Genomic DNA, 18,284 nt, shown 5'->3' with positions numbered 1-18,284 from the left:
TGGTTACGTTTGTTCGTTCTCCCGTCTGATTGGAGTTGGAAGGAAGGGAACACTGTCCAGTTGTGTGAAGTAAGGCAGAGCAAGCGGCTGTGTTGGACCCTCTTCTAGAACTAAGGCCTGGTCGTTCCTGGCGCAGCTTGGCCTCTAAAAGCACAACGCAGCTAAGGAAACAGGAGCCATTCTCACCAGCTCCATCTGAGACACCCCTCTCTGCGGCCCCGTGAGCTTGGTCACCCCAACTGCCAAGGGGAAGAAGGGGCGGCTTTTCTTAAAAACCGCCTAAACAGGGGGATCCCCGGGTGGCTCAGCAGTTTAGCGCCGCCTTCGGCCCAGGGCGTGGTCCTGGAGAACCTGGATCCAGTCCCACGTCGGGCTCCCTGCGTGGAGCCTGCTTCTCCCTCTGCCTGTGTCCTGCCTCTCTGTGTCTTTCATGAATAAATAAAATCTTTAAAAAACAAAAACAAAAACCGCCTAAGCCAAGAAACAGCTGCAGGAAGCACTTAAGGGCAGGGTAACTGGCTACTGCTAATACCGCAGACCCCTCGCTAATGGTCCCACCACGGCTGACAGCCAGCGCCCTCCGGCTCCTGCCTACACCGTCGGGAGGTCCGCGCGGCACCTCGGGCTTTCACAGGAAGCCCGATTCTCCCCACTTCTCCTCCCTAATCCTTTCCAAACCAGGACTTTCTAGTGTGCTGACCTCTGGAAATAGGCCGTTCTTTCAGCTTCTTGTAAGGCCGGCCCCTGGGAAGTCCCGGTGGAAGCCCCTGGTGGAAGCCGCCAGACTGGCAGGGCTGCCCCCCGAGCCTGGCCTGCGCACTGCCGCCCGGGGCCGGGGGGGGGGGGGGCACCCGGAATGCAGGGAGTGTCTGCGCCGCCAGGGTGGCGTCGTCGAGCCGTGCTGCATGGGACTTGGAGGCCAAACGAGTAGCCTGTGTCCGAAGACTGGTAGGAGCAGGCAAGGAAGAGAGACCAGTGAAGGGTGTGGACAGAGCGTGGTTGTTTGTTTGTAGGTCCCGCCCGGGCCAGAAAGGTCATATGTGGGAACTACTGAAAAGCAGTAATGTTAATTTTTAACAGTGGCACTTACTTGTCTGTCTTCCTTTAGAGGATGACCAGTAGCCTTTGCTCAGAGCCCAAAAGTGGGTTCCTCCGGGTGGGGGCTAGCGGCGAAGGAGGCAGTGGATCTCATTTTATACAGCGAGCTGTCCTCGGTTCTGCTCACGGGTCACTCCCCCAGCGGCCCCCTACAGCACTAGGGCACCCCTTCCTGCCCCACCCGCCCCTACAGGCTTCCTCAGCCCAGGCTCTGTACACCCGCAGCCCTGGAGGGTGAGGGTTCTGGAAGAACTCAGTACTGCGAACTGACCGGGCCTGTCGCCTGAGCAAGACCATCACCTACTTGACTTCCCTGAAAGGAGTTCAGAAATAATAGTCAAGAGGAAAGAGACCAGAACTTTAATGATACTTTCATCCATAGAAGAGTTCAGGTTGGTGAAGCAGAAAAGGGATGTGATTACAACGTAAATGACATCAGTCACTTGCAGTTAAGCCTCTCGCATCATACAGACTAGGCTTCCATGGGAATGATCATGTCAGCCACAGCCAGCAGTGGGGGGCAGGGGGGCTGGAGCCCGTCGGGTCCGCACCCGAGAGACCCGTCACAGCACTGAAGGGCTGCGGGGACATCGCTCTACCGCACAACCCCCCCGCGTGCACAGTCCCAAGGCTGCACCCTGGCCACCCGGACCCGGGCCCTGGCGGCAGGAACAGACTGCTCCTGAGCCTTTTCCAGGCCCGACTGAAGAGGCCACTTCAGCAACAGAGTATGTGAGGGAGTTCAGGGACAGTGGGGATGAAGGTGGATGAAGTATGTCTAAATAAACGTATGTACACGAAACCAATGAAAGAGCAGTTTGGCTTTTAAGAAATAAATATGTCCCCAACCCCAGAAACCAAGCTGCTGAGCAGGTTCCCCAGGTGAGATACACATTTAACACTTAACCAGGGCCTGTACACTTTACTTGTTTAATTCTATTACATATGTCATCACTAGACACTGAGTAGAATACAGTGGATAAGCAAAGGTTTCTCCACCATGGAGAGAGATTTGTGTTGCCACAAACTGTTTCTATCACCCACGTGTGTGGGAGGACTTCTGAGGAAGTTTCCTTGTTCCAGGGAGCCATGTGGCAGAGTGAGGCACTGCCTCCGCGTAAGGTCTCCATGCGAGAAGCCACACACACAGAGACGACATGGCATGAGGGGAAAGCCCTGAAGAGCACACAAAGATCAGCTTTTTAAAATAGGTGTGATAAGGCTACACAGTTAAATTTTTTAAATACAAATAGGCACATTTACATCACTGGTGTTCAAATGCACAATTCAAATGGATCCAATCACTTTTCCCAAGAGCCTTCATAATGTCTTTCAAACATTTCAGCTTAAGTAAAATCGAGCAATAAAAACGCTCCAGAAACTCAAAGGGGAGATGCGTCCATCTCTTAAGCCAGCAGTGCTGCCTGTCTGAGGACCACTCTCCCCAACAAAGTAGTCTGGCTGTTGCCGAGTTCCTTTTGGTATCAAAAGACCATTTTTCTCCACCAACATCAGCACTGTCCAAGGCTATATTATATTGCCGAAGTCCTCCAGACTGCCCATTCAGAGAGATGGAGTAAGTGCAAATGTTAGAAGTCACAGCTGTTTACCTTCTAAGTCAGAGAGGCTGGATTCCCGGAGATACTGAGCAGATCAAAGAAGTGCACATTCCAAGTTCAACTGCATGTGGTGTTAATGTAGTAATAGATTAGGTCAAACTAATCTTTCACTTTTGTAGATCAAAAGGTTAAACAGAATTTCATATGGTTCAACCTAATGTATTTAGCATTAACTATTGTAAATATGTTTCCCTCTTAATTTCCTTCTAGACTCTAAGTTGTAAAGCCCAAACACCAAAGCTTTTCTCTCTGTCCCAAGAGAACTCTACATGCTGATGGAGCTGCCCTACCCCTAAGCGGTCCTATGCCACGGGTGGCTGCTGAGCACTTGAAATGTAGCTAGTGTGACTGAAGAACTGAGTTTTAAACTTAATTTTAATTAGAATGTTAATAACCACATGTGACTAGCGACTGCCATACTGGATGGTACAAGTTTAGATGCAACTGCAGTTTGGTCCTGGTCATGTTAAAGTGTTCAGCAGCTGATTTCTGCTCTAAGAAAACACGAAATTTATCTAATGAATATTAGAATGGAAATGGAGCCATCTCTGCTCCTGCAGCTTCAAATATCTGACCCACAAGGACAGCCAGACTATTAATATACTTTTAAATTTTTTTTTCTTTTAATAGAAAAGACAGGATTACCAAAAAGTCTGGTTGGCCAGCTTAATCTGAATGACATTCTGCCTCTCACACAACTTGTAGAGAAGTGAGAAGAAAATACCTGACTAGAACAAGAGATGCGCTGAAAATGGTGCACGGTACTACGCCACGGCCCTACTTGGAAGTGCGTTCTCCCTATAAATAAGTACTGCCACCACCCACTGCCTGCCCACCAAATCAATAGACTGGCCTGAAATTTTGCAAATTCACAGTTACCTTCCTTACATGGAATTCTGGTTCCAAATTTCAATTTAAGTTAAATCTTAATAGTGTTTGTACCTATTTTTCTTGAAAACAATTATAAAACAAAGACTCTTAAAAGCTCAAGAATACAAACTCTTCAAAATGAGAATGAGAGTTTGCTCTGCTCTCAGGATAGGCCGGTGAGTGTTGTAAAGGTAGCAAAGACTCCAATTTCCTTCTGTAGAAGCAGACCCCATAGTGTTACCTGAAGTGTAGGTGAAAGTCAGAATCCACTCTGGAGGTCAGCATCTCCATCTCGGATGACCAAGCAAGAAATAAGACAAAAGTGGGCATGTAGTTATTCCCCGCACTAGCCAGTGGGGGAACTAGATGCTGGTTTGAAAGGTAAATAAGCTATGGTTTTCTCTCACTGGGCACCATCTAGACCATGGGGAGGAGTCAGAGATTTTTAAACCATAAATGTGTTTGGTCTTATTTGGACTTTTCTATACTCCTATCTCCACGAACACGCACACAAGCAAAAAATATCCCCCAAACAAACAAACTCAAAAAGAGTAATTCTTGAATTTGCAGGACAGGTCCAACTGAACCAACCAATTTATTTAGTTTGTGCTGATAAACAGCAGCCTTGAGATACCAAGAGCAGCGATTACCTGGTCTACTTAAGGATGCCCTCCCAGTTCTCTTTTACAATCAAAAAGAACGATTACTGAGTAGTCACTGAAATCTTGTGGGCCACAAGTTACGTGCACACATGATCCTGGATTTAAGTCAACCTGATCTGTTACAGCTGTGAAAGGCAGCAGGCAGTTATGTTGCTCTTCACTATCAGGAACACATCTTGCTTTCAGCATGTGAGAGTAACAAAGCATTGATGTAAATGTGCCTCAAAGTGAGAACTGAAAACATTAATATAAAAAAGTCAAACAGAACTAAGTTCTTGAAACTACATATAAAAACTGAATTATTACAACTAAAGCAGCAAATCAAAGTATCTGCTGAGGTTTTCTGGTAGAACTAAAAAAACAAATTAGTTGGTGCCCATGTTCAATATGTCACTACCATTGACAAAATAAAACTAAACCCAAAATAGGAAATTGAAAAGTGCATAATGAAATTAAATCTTGGATCAAGTATTTACGGAAAATTGGAAATGTTTGTCCGGTATAGTTGACAAATAATGATTTGAAGGAGGTATTAAAGTTTATCTGATCCAGCTTTGGCCTGGCGTTCCACATAGAAAAGGATGTAGGCCTTTGCTTTCACGACGGTGTCCTCATCAGTCAGTGTCACAGTACTGTCATTGAAATGGAACCAGCGACCTTCGTGAGTTGCATATGCTGTGTAATGTCCAGAACCAACCCTGTAAGGGAAAGTAAAAAAATGAAAAGGGCTACAGAAATAACAGGATCTGTGCAATCATGTAATTTGTTAGGTATACGGTAAGTTCTAAGTGCCATAATAAAGAATACACCCTAGAGGCTTGTTTAAGATGGCTGATCGAGCTCATGTATTCATGTTCCTCAAAATCCATGGAAATGACAAGAAATATACTGACCTTGGAAATATAGGAAAGAGTGTCATCGGATGACCAGAAATTGAAAGATTTTCTACAACACGTAAAGCAGTGTTCACAGGGCACTGAGTTAATGAAGAAACCAATGGGCTAACTAAGCACTCTCACCTGAACAAGTAGAGGTCAAGGCCTACGGAAACCTGGAACATGTTTCCATCACAGCCTTGGAAAAAAACCTGAGCTTGAGAAAGTAACCTGCCTCCAGGGAAGTACCTTCCTTGTTCTATGGCCCACAAGAACTTCTCTGTCAGCACGACTCACCCACAGAGCCCACCAGGAAAGAGTCCTCAGAACAAACACCCCGTAACTGCTAGAAGAACCCTTACCATTTACCAATAATGATCAATCTCATCATTTACTATGACTGAGTAAACAGCCCCAAATCATCAACCCTTGGCAGGTGTGGATAGTATGAAAGAGAAGCGCTGGGAAGAACAAGTAAAGCAATTAACCACCAACAAATTTAATGTAAAAAACCAAAGAGCTTTAAAAATCCTGGGATCCCTGGGTGGCGCAGCGGTTTGGCGCCTGCCTTTGGCCCAGGGCACGATCCTGGAGACCCGGGATCGAGTCCTGCATCGGGCTCCCAGTGCATGGAGCCTGCTTCTCCCTCTGCCTGTGTCTCTGCCTCTCTCTCATCTCTCTCTGTGTGTCTATCATAAATAAATAAATTAAAAAAAAATTCTAATACCAGTGGTTTCAAAAAGATACTGCAACCATAAAACAAGAACATTCCTGTTATGAAAGAGAGTTATCAGAAAAATGGGATTGCCACAGTATTAAAAATTTCACAGAGGAGCTTATCTTCAGTTTGGATACAAATGAAATCCAAATTGGTGATTTGGAAAAATAGGTCATGGCAGTCTTAAGAAACAGAGATGGAAACCACTGAACAATAGTTTAAATGTGTGAACCAGAAAATTCACCATTTCCCCACCCCACCCCCACCTTTATCCACGGCTTCGTTTTCCAGTTTAGTTACCCACAGTCAGCTGCAGTCCAGAAGATGATCCTCCTCATCAAAAGGTCAACAGAAGCTAACACTATCACAATTATAATGAATTAATATTAAATTATAATTGTTCATGTATAAGAAAAAACAGAACATATATATAGGGTTTGGTCCTATCTGCGGTTTTAGCCATCCACTGGGGGTCTTAGAACGTATCTGCACAGATGGGATGGGGGCTGCTGTGTATGTTATTAAATATAAGGGTTCCAGAAGAAAGAGTAGAGAAGGCAGTAGAACAAATACTATTTCCATGAGCTGAAGAGTATCTCTATCAACTGCCAAGCCAGGAATACATTTACTGTAATTTCTGAAATCCAAAGAGCGGATCCTACAACGTTCCAATGAAGAAAAAAGTTGCCTACCAAGGAATGAGAGTCAGACTTGTAGTGGACTTGGCCCTTATAACTATGAATGATAAAGTCAAAGGAGCAATGTCATAAAGTTCTGAGGGAAAAGGGTTTTCAACATGGTCAGGGGTTCTCCACATCTGAAGGTAAAATAGCCATTCTCAAGAAATCAGAAGGTATAAACTAATACAACTGTTCAGAAAAAAATAAAAAATAAAAAGATTCAACAAAAAAAAATGAATCTTTAAAAGAGAGGACATGAAGTAAGGTCCAAATAATTTCCCATTTTCCCCCCACTTTAAATGTCAACTGGCAAAGGAAATAAACAACTTTGGAGTAAAGACTACTCAGGGTTTTGTGAACAAATAGCTTAGGTTCTGAATGCTGAGCTCAAATGAAGCTTTCTCCATTTTACCTTGATGTGCCTTCTTCCTTCACAACATCCTTTCAAGAATATTCTTTCACACCAAGATGGAAGGAAACTTCTATCTACTTCGCCCACTTTAATGTATCTGAATCCATTTTTGAGGGAGTTAAGGGAGAATTATCAAGAGTGGTGCATGACTGCTGGTCTTCACTGTGCTCTTCCCAACCACGAGAAGCCACTGACACATGTATGACACACTTACCCGGAACCATGGTGCACCACCACAGCAGCAAGGTCGTACAGGCAGTGCTCTGGGCCACTGTTCTCAGGCTACGGAACAAGGGAGAAGACATCCCAGGACTCAGTTAGGAGCAGTGGTCAATGACACCCTATCTCCTACCTCAAAGTGAAGATTTGATTTTACTGAAGAGCCATTTTTCCACCATCTAACAAAGGTATCTGATCTTACCTCTAGCAAGTAGCATTTCATGTCCAGGCCTCTCAGGGGAAATTCTACATAGGTATCAACTTTGTTTCTTAAATATGCAGTCCAATGAAACCGTTTCAAATGTAAGCATAGCACCTGGATGAGAGGCACATCAGACAAAAATTATAAACAATTTACATTTCAATAAAATTTACTTGGTACTAATGTCTCAATAACGTATTTATAATAATGTCTCAATACAGTTTTTCTTCTTCCACATACTTTATTGTGATGATTGAGATTTATAATACACATGTGAAATTAATATTACACGGTATGTTCAGGAACTGAAATTAAACTATATATAATATTTACAAATAAGTAGGTCTTTATCCCCTTTCCTTACAGAGCTACTAAACCCTTAGAAATTCCTAAGTGATAGCCATAAAGGTATCTTTGTTATGTTAATGAGGTGACTTTCTGACTGCACCTAAGGATGGGGCTGGTTGCCAGGGGACCCAACCATGTGATCAGAGGGTTAGACCTTTGTTTCCCCCCACACAACTCCAGAGAAGGGAAAGGGGCTAGAAGTTGAACAACCGCCAAGAGCCAGTGAGTTAATCAGCCGTGCCTATGTAATGAAGCCTCCATAAAATCCAAAAGGAGGGGTTTGGAGAGCTTCCAGATGGGAAACCAGAACAGTTCAAAGTGCCTGTGCCAGGCCCCAAACCCCACAGGGACAGAAGCTTCTCTGTTCACCGCTCGGCCCTGTGTATCTCCTCATACATCTCTGTAGTTTGTTGGTCAGAAGCACAAAGTAGCAAGCTGGACTCGTGTCCGACTTCTGAAGCTGAGGCAGCCTGTGGGACTGAGACCCGAACCCAGAATCAGACTGCCATCTCTGGGGAGGTTGTGTCAGAGTTGCCCTGGGTTGTAGGACACCCAGGTGGTTGCTTAAGTGGTGGTGTGCTGGGAAACCACCCCTCTGCACACTGGAAACTGTGATCAGGATACATTAGTTCTGCATTCTCAAAGGGTTTATTTACCTTCACTGACAATTCTAGAGACCACTACAGAACAGATCTTATAGGCTAAAGTCATAAAAACGATTTCTTTTCATAAACATTTTTCCCTCAAAATTGCATTACTTGAAACTCAATGCTTACCTTGGGTAGTTTCTGAATCCAAAACTTTTTAGTGGACTTTTGTTTCTTTTTGCATTTGTGGCACATATATAACTCTGTCTCATCAAGTTCTTCTAAGTCGGTAAAACTGCGAAGACAATCTAAAACCAAATTGATTTTGGCAGCATTAAAACAGGATGCCTTCTATAGAGGCAGTATGCTGTAGAAAACAGACTGTCCACTTTGAGCTGGACAACTGTGGCTCAAATCTCAGCGTTATTTAACTCTGTGACCTTGGAAAAGTCAGCCTTTCTCGGTTGCAAAATGGAGACCAAAAAACCAAAAAAACCTACTTTGAAGCACTGCTGTGAGGAAAATAATGTGTGTCAAGTGCCTAGCATCATGTCTAACATCTGGTAATGATCAGTTAATGACAGGAGGTTATCATTGGGTTTGGTGCTATTAATGAAGAATCAGTCTGGATACTTTGGCTAAGGATGGGTTCTTTAATGAAATCAAGGTTTGAGCAGCAATTTCTCTCAATATCTTACATTCTAGAGGACAAGGCCCCCAAGATGCTAAAAAAAAAAAAAGATTTAGATCAAACATTTTCACGGTCATAACTTACTAAAAAATAAACACAGAGATTATAGGAGGCAACCTTATCAACCTTCTAGTGAATCCTCTAGTGAATCCTTTGTTCTAGGCTCTACTCAATCCCTTGAATAAACCAGAGATAAAATTTTTAAAAGGTTTTATTGTGTAATCTTGGATTTGGTAAACTGTACCCCAAGCCAAATCCAGCCACCTGGTTTTGTGAATAAAGTTTTCTTGGGACACAGACATGCTCACTCATTTATATATCATCTGTGGCTCCTTTTACACAACAGCAGAGTCGAGTAGTTGGGACGTAGGCCTTACGTGTAATAGTAATGGCTTAAGTATTTACTATCTGGCCCTTTACAGAAAACATTTGCCAACTCCTGTTGCAATCAGTATGTATTGTTCTGTAGCGAAATAATAATATATTATTCCCTTTAGAGAAGAATATGAATGCCTATGTACCCAGCACTCAATAAAGAAATAGATTGTCTCCAGTCCTTGAGGAGCCGTACTTTATGCGAATGGTATCCCCTAGAGTTGTACAGTGAGCAACCTAAGCGGTCAGGTGTGAGAGCCCTGTTAAGAGTTGCCTGTATCTTCCCAGAAACAGACCCTATCTTTCCTCCTAGAAATAAACATTATCCTGAATTTTGAACTCCCTTTTTGCTTGCCTTTATAGACCATATATATCCATGTATGCACCTTTAAACAATAAAATGTTTAGTTTGAAAAGTTGGGTAGCAAGGACTAAACTTAGCTATATAAGGAAAAGCAACACTGTCTCTGTAATTGAGTTTTCAGGTTGTAAGTCCCCCTTGGCTTCCGTGAGAGTTTAAGAACGAGCCTGGTGGCACAGGCCAATGTGGGGCAAAACAGACCATGCAGGGTTGGTGGTGTTTTTTTTTTTTTTTTGAGGTAAAATTAGCATATATTAATTTCAGCCATACAACATAATGATTCAATATTTGTATCATGACATGATCACCACAATAAGTCTGGTAAATATCCATCACCATACCTAGGTAAAAAAATTTGTTTCCTGCAATGAGAAGTTCTGATTTATTCTCTTAGCAACTTTTCAGTATACAATACAGTATAAACTACAGTCACCATGCTATATTACTATATCCCCATGACTTATTTATAACTCTAAGTTTCTACTTTTTGACTCTTTTACACATTTTGCCCACCTCCCATCCCTCACCTCTGTTAACTACCTATTTGTTTTCTATGTCTATGAGCCTGGTTTGGGGGCTTTTTAGATTCCACATATAAATGAGATCATATGGTATTTGTCTTTCTCTCACTTTAACTTAAGCAATAATGCCCTCAAGTTCCATCCATGTTGTTATAGATGACAAGATTTCATTCTTTATGACTGAGTAATGTTCCATTGTATAAATATATTGTCTTTAGGGATCCCTAGGTGGCTCAGCGGTTTAGTGCCTGCCTTTGGCCCAGGACATGATCCTGGAGTCCGGGGATCAAGTCCCATGTCAGGCTTCCTGCATGGAGCCTGCTTCTCCCTCTGCCTGTGTCTCTGCCTCTCTCTCTCTCTCTCTCTGTGTGTGTCTCAATGAATAAATAAAATCTTAAAAAAAATAAGTATATTGTCTTTATCCATTCAATAGCTGCTTCTTTATCTTGATTATTGTAAATAATACTGCAGTGAACATAGGGATCATATATCTTTTCAAGTTAGCATTTTCATTTTCTTTGGAAAAATACCCAGAAGTGGAATTGCTGCATCATATGGTAGTTCCACTTGAATTTTTGAAGAACTTCCATACTGCTTTCTATAGTGGCTGCACCAATTTACATTCTGACCAACTGTGCATGAGGGTTCCATTTTCTCTACATCCTCGTTAACACTATTTCTTATATTTTTGGTAGTAGACATTGTAACAGTTGTGAAATGATAACTCACTGTGGTTTTGATTTGCATTTCCCTGATAAGTGATGTACAGAATCTTTTCATGTACCTGTTGGCTGTCTGTATGTCATCTTTGGGAAAATGTCTATTAGAATCTCCCCTTTTTTTCCCCCCTTGATTTTAAATTGAACCAGTCGTTGTTTTGTTTTGGCCTACTGAGTTGTATGAGTTCTTTATATATTCTGGATATTAATCCCGTAACAAATAATATTTGCAAATATCTTCTCCCATTCAGAAGGTTGCCTTCTCACTTTATTTCCTTTGCTGACAGAAGCTTTTTGAAGTAATCTCTCATATTTAATTTTGCTATTGTTGACTTTGCTTTTGGACACAGATTCAAAAAGTCATTGCTAAGATCTATGTCAAGGAGTTGACTATGTTTTCTTCTAGGACTTTCTTGGTTTCAGGTCCTAGGTTCCAGTCTTCAATCCATTTTGAGTTAATTTTTGTGTAGGGTGAAAGAAAGAAGTAGTCCACTTTCACTCCCTTGCATGAGGCTGTCCAGTTTTCCCAACATTATTGAAGCGACTATACTCTCCTCCTGCATATTCTTGGCTCCCTTGTTATAAATAGACCATGTATGTATGGGCTTATTTCTGGGATCTCTGTTCTGTTCCACTGATGTCTGTTTCTAAGCCAAATATATTTTGACTATTAGGCTTTGTAATTTAGTTTAAAATCAAGATGTGTGAAGCCTCTGGCTTTGTTCTTTTTCTCAAGATTTCTTTGCCTATTGGGATCTTCTGTGTTTCCATACAAATTTTATGATTAATTGTTCTACTTCTATGAAAAATATCAATGGAATTTTGATATAGATTGCACTGCATCTGTAGATTGCTTAGGATAGTGTGAATAACAACATTAATTCTTCCAATCCATGGGCACAGTATATCTTTGCATTTATTTGTGTCATCTCTAATTTCTTGCTTCATTTTCATTGTCTTCTAGTTTTCATCGTGTAGGTACTTTACCTCAGTTAAATTTATTCCTAGGGATGCAATTTTTGATGCAAGTGTAAAAGGGATTATTTTTATTTGATAGTTCATTATTAGTGTATAAAAATGCAATAGATTCTTGTATATTGATTTTTATCCTGCAACTTGACTGAACGTATTTTTTGGTTGAATATTAAGGGTTTCTATATATAATATAATGTCATCTGTAAACAGTGACAGTTTTATTCTTCCTTTCCAATTTGGATGCCTTTTTTTTTCCTTTGCCTAATTGCTCTAGTGGAAATTTTCAATAGCTTATTGAATAAAAGTGATGAAAGTGGGCATCCCTGTTTTATTCCTTCTCTCTGAGGAAAAAGCTTTTAGCTTTTCACCACTGAGTATAATGTTAACTGTGGGCTTGCCATGTATGGCCTTTACTATGTCAAGGAAAGGACTCTCTATACCCGCTTTAAGAGTTTTTCTCAGGGCAGCCCAGGTGGTTCAGTGGTTTAGCACCGCCTTCAGCCTAGGGCCTGATCCTGGAGACCCGGATTCGAGTCCCATGTAGGGCTCCCTGCATGGGGCCTGCTTCTCCCTCCGCCTGTGTCTCTGCCTCTCTCTCTCATGAATAAATAAATAAAATCTTCAAAAAAAAAAAAAGGTTTTTATCATAAATGGGTGTTGGGGCACCTGGGTGGCTTAGTGAGTTAAGCCTCTAACTCTTGATTGTGGCTGAGGTCATGATCTCAGGGGCATGAGATTGAGCCCCATGTCATGTTGTGTACTGGGTGCGGAGCCTGCTTTAGATTCTCTCTTTCCCTTTGCTCCTCCCCCCACCCCTACTCATGCTGTCTCAAAATAATGTGTATTGAATTTTGTCACAAGTTTTTTATGCATCTACTGAGATAATCATAATTTTTATTGTTGATTTTGTTAATGTGGTGTATAACATTGATTTGTAGATGCTGAACTATCCTTGCATCCCTGGAGTAAGTCATATTTGATTATGGCGCATGATCCTTTAATGTACACTTGATCCTTGAACAACATGGGGGTTTCAGGGCACCATCCCCCTGTGCTGTTGAAAATACCTGTGTACCTTTTGACTCCCTCAAAATTTAACTACTGTTAGCCTACTATTGACCAGAACCCTCCTGATAAATCAGTTAACACACATTTTGTATATTGTATGCATTATATACTGTACTCCAATAGTAAAGTAAGACAGAGAAAAGAAAAATGTTATTAAAAAATCACAAGGAAGGGGCACCCAGGTGGCTCAGTATAAGGATAAGTGTCTGACCCTTGGTTTCAGTTCAGGTCATGACCTCAGGGTTATGGGACTGAGCCCTGCATTGGGCTCTGTGCTCAGTTTGGAGGCTACTTGAGATTGTTTCTCTTTCCCTCCCCTTACTTGCACACTCACTCTAAAATAAAATCTTGAAAAAAGAATCACAAGGGAGAGATAATATAATACTGTACTGTATTAATCAAAAGATTTCACATAAAAGTGGACCTGTGTAGTTCAAACCCATCTTGTTGAACGATCAATAATGTTGAATTCAGTTTGCTAATATTTTGTTGAGGATTTTTGCATCTATGTTAATCAGGAATATGAAGCTGTAATTTCCTTTTGTTATGGTCCCCTTGCCTAGTCTGGTATCGGGGCAATTGTAAAATGAGTTTAGAAGTGTTCTGGGACGCCTGGGTGGCTCAGTAGTTAAGCGGCTGCTTTTGGCTCAGCGTGTGATCCTGGAGTCCCGGGATTAAGTCCCACATCGGGCTCCCTGCATGGAGCCTGCTTCTCCCTCTGCCTCTCTCATGAATAAATAAAATCTTTAAAAAAAAAAGTGTTCTTTCCTCTTCTGTTTTTTGGAAGAATCTGAGAAGGACTGGTATGAATTCTTTGCATGTTCAGTAGAATTCATTACTGAAGTTATACAGTCTCAGACTTGTGTTTTTGGGAGATTCTCAATTACTGATTAAATCTCCTTGCAATCATCTGTTCATATTTTCTGTTTCTTCATAATTCAGTCTTAGTAGGTTGTATGTTTCTAGGAATTTATCCATTTCTTCTAGGTCGCCCAGTTTCTTGGTGTGTAATAAATTGTTCATAGTAGTCTCTTATGATCTTTTTATTTCTGTGTTATCAGCCGTAATGTCTTTGCTTTCCTTTTTTTTTTTTAATTTTTATTTGTTTATGATAGTCACAGAGAGAGAGAGAGAGAGAGGCAGAGACACAGGCAGAGGGAGAAGCAGGCTCCATGCACCGGGAGCCCGACGTGGGATTCGATCCCAGGTCTCCAGGATCGCGCCCTGGGCCAAAGGCAGGCGCCAAACCGCTGCGCCACCCAGGGATCCCTTTGCTTTCCTTTCTGATTTGAGTCCTGTGTGTTTCAATAAGTCTAGCTCAAGGTTATCAATTTTATCTTTTCAAAGAACCAGCTATTTCATTGATCTTTTCTATGGTCTTTTTAGTCTCACTTATTTACACCCAAATCTTTATTTCCTTCCTTCTACTAACTTTAGGCTTTGTTCTTTTTCTTATTCCTTAAGGTGTAAAGTTAAGTTGTTTATTCGAGACTTTGTTTCTCAAAGTACTTACTTATTGCTATGAACATCCCTCCTAGAACTGCTTTTGCTGTATACCTTAAGTTTTGGTACATTGTGTTTCCAGTTGCATTTTCACAAGGCATTTTTAAAATTTCTCTTTTGATTTCTTCTTTGACCCACTGGTTGTTCAGGAGCACATCACTTAATCTCCACATTATTTGTGGATGTTCTACTTTTATTCTTAGTTGATGTCTACTTTTCTTCTTAGTTGATGTTCATACCACTGTGGTCAGAAAAAATGCTTGATATTTCAGTCTTCTTAAATGTATTTAGACTTCTTTTGTGGCTCTGAAGAATGTTCCGTGTGCACTTGAGAAGAATGTACATTCTTTTGCTTTTGGATGAAACATGCTGTGTATATCTGTTAAGTCCATCTTGTCTAATGTGTCATTTAAGGTCATGTTTCCTTACTGATTTTCTGTCTGGATGATCTATTCACTGATATACGCAGAGTTATTAAAATCCACCTGTAACTGTAATATAATGTTATTACAGTGTTATTGACTATATTCCCTATGCCTTATTTCCCATCTCCATGATTTACCTTGTAACAGGAAGTTTTTGTCTCTTAATCTCTTTTATCTGTTTCACCCATCTTCCCATGCCCCTCCCCTATGGTAATCACCTGTTTAATCTCCATATTTAAGTGTCTTCCATATCCTGGCTATTATAAATAATGCTGCAATAAACATAGGGGTGCATATATCTTTCGAATCAGTGTTTTCCATTTCTTTGGGTAAATACCCAGTAGTGGAATTACTACTGGATATTAATTAATACTGGATCATATGGTATTTCTTCTTTTAATTTTTTTTGAGGAATCTCCATACTCTTTACCAAAGTGGTTGCACCAATTTACATTCCCACCTACAGTGCACTAGGATTCCCTTTGCTCCACATCCTTGCCAACACTTGATGTTTCTTGTCTGATACTAAGCCATTCTGACAGGTGTAAAGCGGTATTTCATTTGGTTTTGATTCGCATTTCCCTGATGTGATGTTGAGCATCTTTTCATGTCTAGCCATCTGTATGTCATCTGTGAAAAAATGTCTATTCAACTCTTCTGCCTTTTAATCAGATTTTTTTGGTATCAAGTTGTATGAGTTTTTTATATATTTTGGATATTAACCCCTTATGGGATGTATCATTCGCAAATACCTCCTCTCATTCATTAGGCTGCCTTGTTTTGTTGATGGTTTCCTTTGCTGTACAAAAATAGCGTTTTTTATTGGTGCAGTCCTAAAAGTATGTTTTTGCCTTTGCTTTCCTTGCCCGAGGAACCTATCCATAAATATGTTGCTAAGGGCAATGTCCAAGAGATTACTGCCTAGATTTTCTTTCAGGAGTTTTATGGTTTCAGGTCTCACATTTAGATCTTTAAAATATTTTGAGTTTGTTTTTGTGTATGGTGTAAGAAAGTGGTCCAGTTTCATTCTTTTGCAAGTCCAATTTTCCCAACACCATTTATTAAAAAGACTTTTTTTCTCAGTGTGTATTCTTGCCTCCTTTGTTGTTGATTAGGTGTGGATTTATTTCTGGGCTCTCTATCCTGTTCCATTGACCTGTATGTCTATTTTTGTGCCAATACCACACCATACTAGCTTTGTACTGTATCTTAAAATCTGGAATTGTGATACCTCTGCTTTGTTCTTTTCTCATGATTGCTTTGGCAGTCTTTTGTGCTTTCATACACATTTTAGGATTGTTCTACTTCTGTGGAAAATATCATTGTTATTTTGATAGGGATTAAATCTGTAAATTGCTTTGGGTAGCATGGACATTTTGACAATATTCTTCCAACCTATGAGCATGGTATATCTTTCCATTTCTTTGGTCAATGTCTTAAAATTTTTATATATAGATCTTTTACCCCTTTGGTTAAATTTATTCCTCAGCATTTTATTCTTTTTGCTGCATCAATAAATGGAATTTTCTTTCTGCCACTTCATTATTAGTTTTTGGGCAAAGTCTTTAGGGTTTTCTTAGATGCTGTTGTATCATCTATAAATAGTGACAGTTTTATTTCTTCCTTACCAATTTAGATGCTTTTTTTTTTTTCTTGTCTGATTGCTGCAGTTAGGACTTCCAGTGCTATGGTTGAATAAAAATCGTGAGTGAATGTCTTTGTCTTGTTCTGATATTAGAGGAAAGGTGCTCAGTTTTTCACAATTGAGTTTGATGTTAGCTGTGGGTTTGTATCATAAATAGATGCTGTATTTTGTTAACTCTTTTTCTTCATCTATTGAGATGATTATATGGTTTTTATCCTTTCTCTTGTTAATGTGATAGATATATCACATTGATTGATTTGTGAACAGCAAACTACCTTTGCATCTCTGGAATAAATCCTACTTAATTGTGATTTTTTTATGTGAGTGATTTAAAATATATTGTTGAATTTGGTTTGCTACTACTTTGTTGAGTATTTCTGCATCTATGTTCATCAGAGGTACGGGCCTATAGTTAGTTTTTGGTTTGTTTTTTGTAGTGTCTTTGGTTTTGTTATCAGGGTAATGCTGGCCTTATAGAATGAATTTGGAAAATTTCCTCTCTATTCTGTTTTTTGGGATAGTTTGAGAAAAACAGGTATTAACTTTTCTTTACATGTTTGATAGAATTCACCTGTGAACTCATCCAGTCATGGACTTCCGTTGTTAGTTTTTTTATTACTAACAATTCAATTCAATTGAATTCAATTTCAATTAATTCAATTTCATTAATAGTAATTGATCTGTTCAAATTTTCTATTTCTTCCTGCTTCAGTTTTGGAAGATTGTATGTTTCCAAAAATTTATCCCTTTTTCTTAGGTTCTTCAATTTGTCGCATATAATTTTTCTTAATAGTTTCTTATAATCCTTTGTATTTCTGTGGTGTCCGTTATTTCTCCTTCATTTCTGATTTTTACTGGAGTCCTCTTTTTCTTGATGCATCTGGCTAAAGGTTTATCAGTTTTATCTTTTCAAAGAACTGGCTCTTAGCTTCATTAATCTTTTTTAAAATTTTCTATTTTTAAAAAATTTCCTTCTACTAGTTTAGTTTTGAGCTTCATTTGTTCTTTAGGTATAAAGTTAGGTTGAGATTTGTTTCTTGAAGTATGCCTGTATCATTACTAACTTCTTAGAGCTGCTTTTGCTGCATTCCAAAGATTTTGGATCTTTGTGTTTTTATCTTCACGTGTCTCCATGTATTTTTTTAAATTTCTTCTTTGATTTCTTCATTGACCAAATGGTTGGTTGGTGGCATGTTGTTTCCGCCTTCATCTGTTTGTGTTTTTTCCAGACTTTTTCTTGTAAAGAATTTGTAGTTTCATATCATTGTATGCAGGAAAAATACTTGATATGATTTTTTAAAAATATTTTATTTATTTACTTATGAGAGACACAGGGAGAGAAGCAGAGACACAGGCAGAGGGAGAAGCAGGCTCCATGCAGGGAGCCCAACATGGGACCTGATCCTGGGTCTCCAGGAACAGACCCTGGCCTGAAAGGGGTGCTAAACCACTGAGCCACCCGGGCTGCACTTTATATGATTTTAATAGACTTGTTTTGTGGCCTAACATGACCTATCCTGGAGAATGTTCCATGTGTACTTGAAAAGAATATGTATTCTGCTGTTTTCTTGGGTGGGCTGTTCTGTATATATGTTAGGTACACCTGGTCCAATGTGTCATTGGAAGCCACTGTTTCTTTACTAATTTTGTCGGACTTACCCACTGATTTAAGTGGGCTGTCAAAGTCCCTTACTATTATTGTATTACTGTC

General features: G+C 40.2%; 1 protein-coding gene across 7 annotated transcripts in view; it reads right to left on the bottom strand.

Moving 5' to 3' along the window:
* Positions 1–1,442: 1,442 nt before the first annotated feature.
* The window catches only part of USP3 (ubiquitin specific peptidase 3), a 111,011-nt gene continuing 94,169 nt past the window's right edge, over positions 1,443–18,284 (bottom strand). For all 7 annotated transcript variants that reach the window (XM_025472568.3, XM_025472569.3, XM_035708604.2 and 4 more), the window contains 4 exons: positions 8,480–8,598; positions 7,356–7,469; positions 7,149–7,216; positions 1,443–4,947 (listed from right to left, as the gene is read on the bottom strand). In XM_025472568.3, the coding sequence (XP_025328353.1) occupies positions 4,782–4,947; positions 7,149–7,216; positions 7,356–7,469; positions 8,480–8,598 (467 nt within the window). In that variant the 3' untranslated portion in view covers positions 1,443–4,781. The remainder of the gene's footprint in view (positions 4,948–7,148; positions 7,217–7,355; positions 7,470–8,479; positions 8,599–18,284) is intronic.

The sequence above is a fragment of the Canis lupus genome, chromosome 30 (assembly GCF_003254725.2).
Source record: "Canis lupus dingo isolate Sandy chromosome 30, ASM325472v2, whole genome shotgun sequence".
NCBI classification, from domain to species: Eukaryota; Metazoa; Chordata; class Mammalia; order Carnivora; family Canidae; genus Canis; species Canis lupus.
The sequence above is the reverse complement of the archived record's forward strand: the minus strand, read 5'-3'. Positions and strand labels throughout refer to the sequence as shown.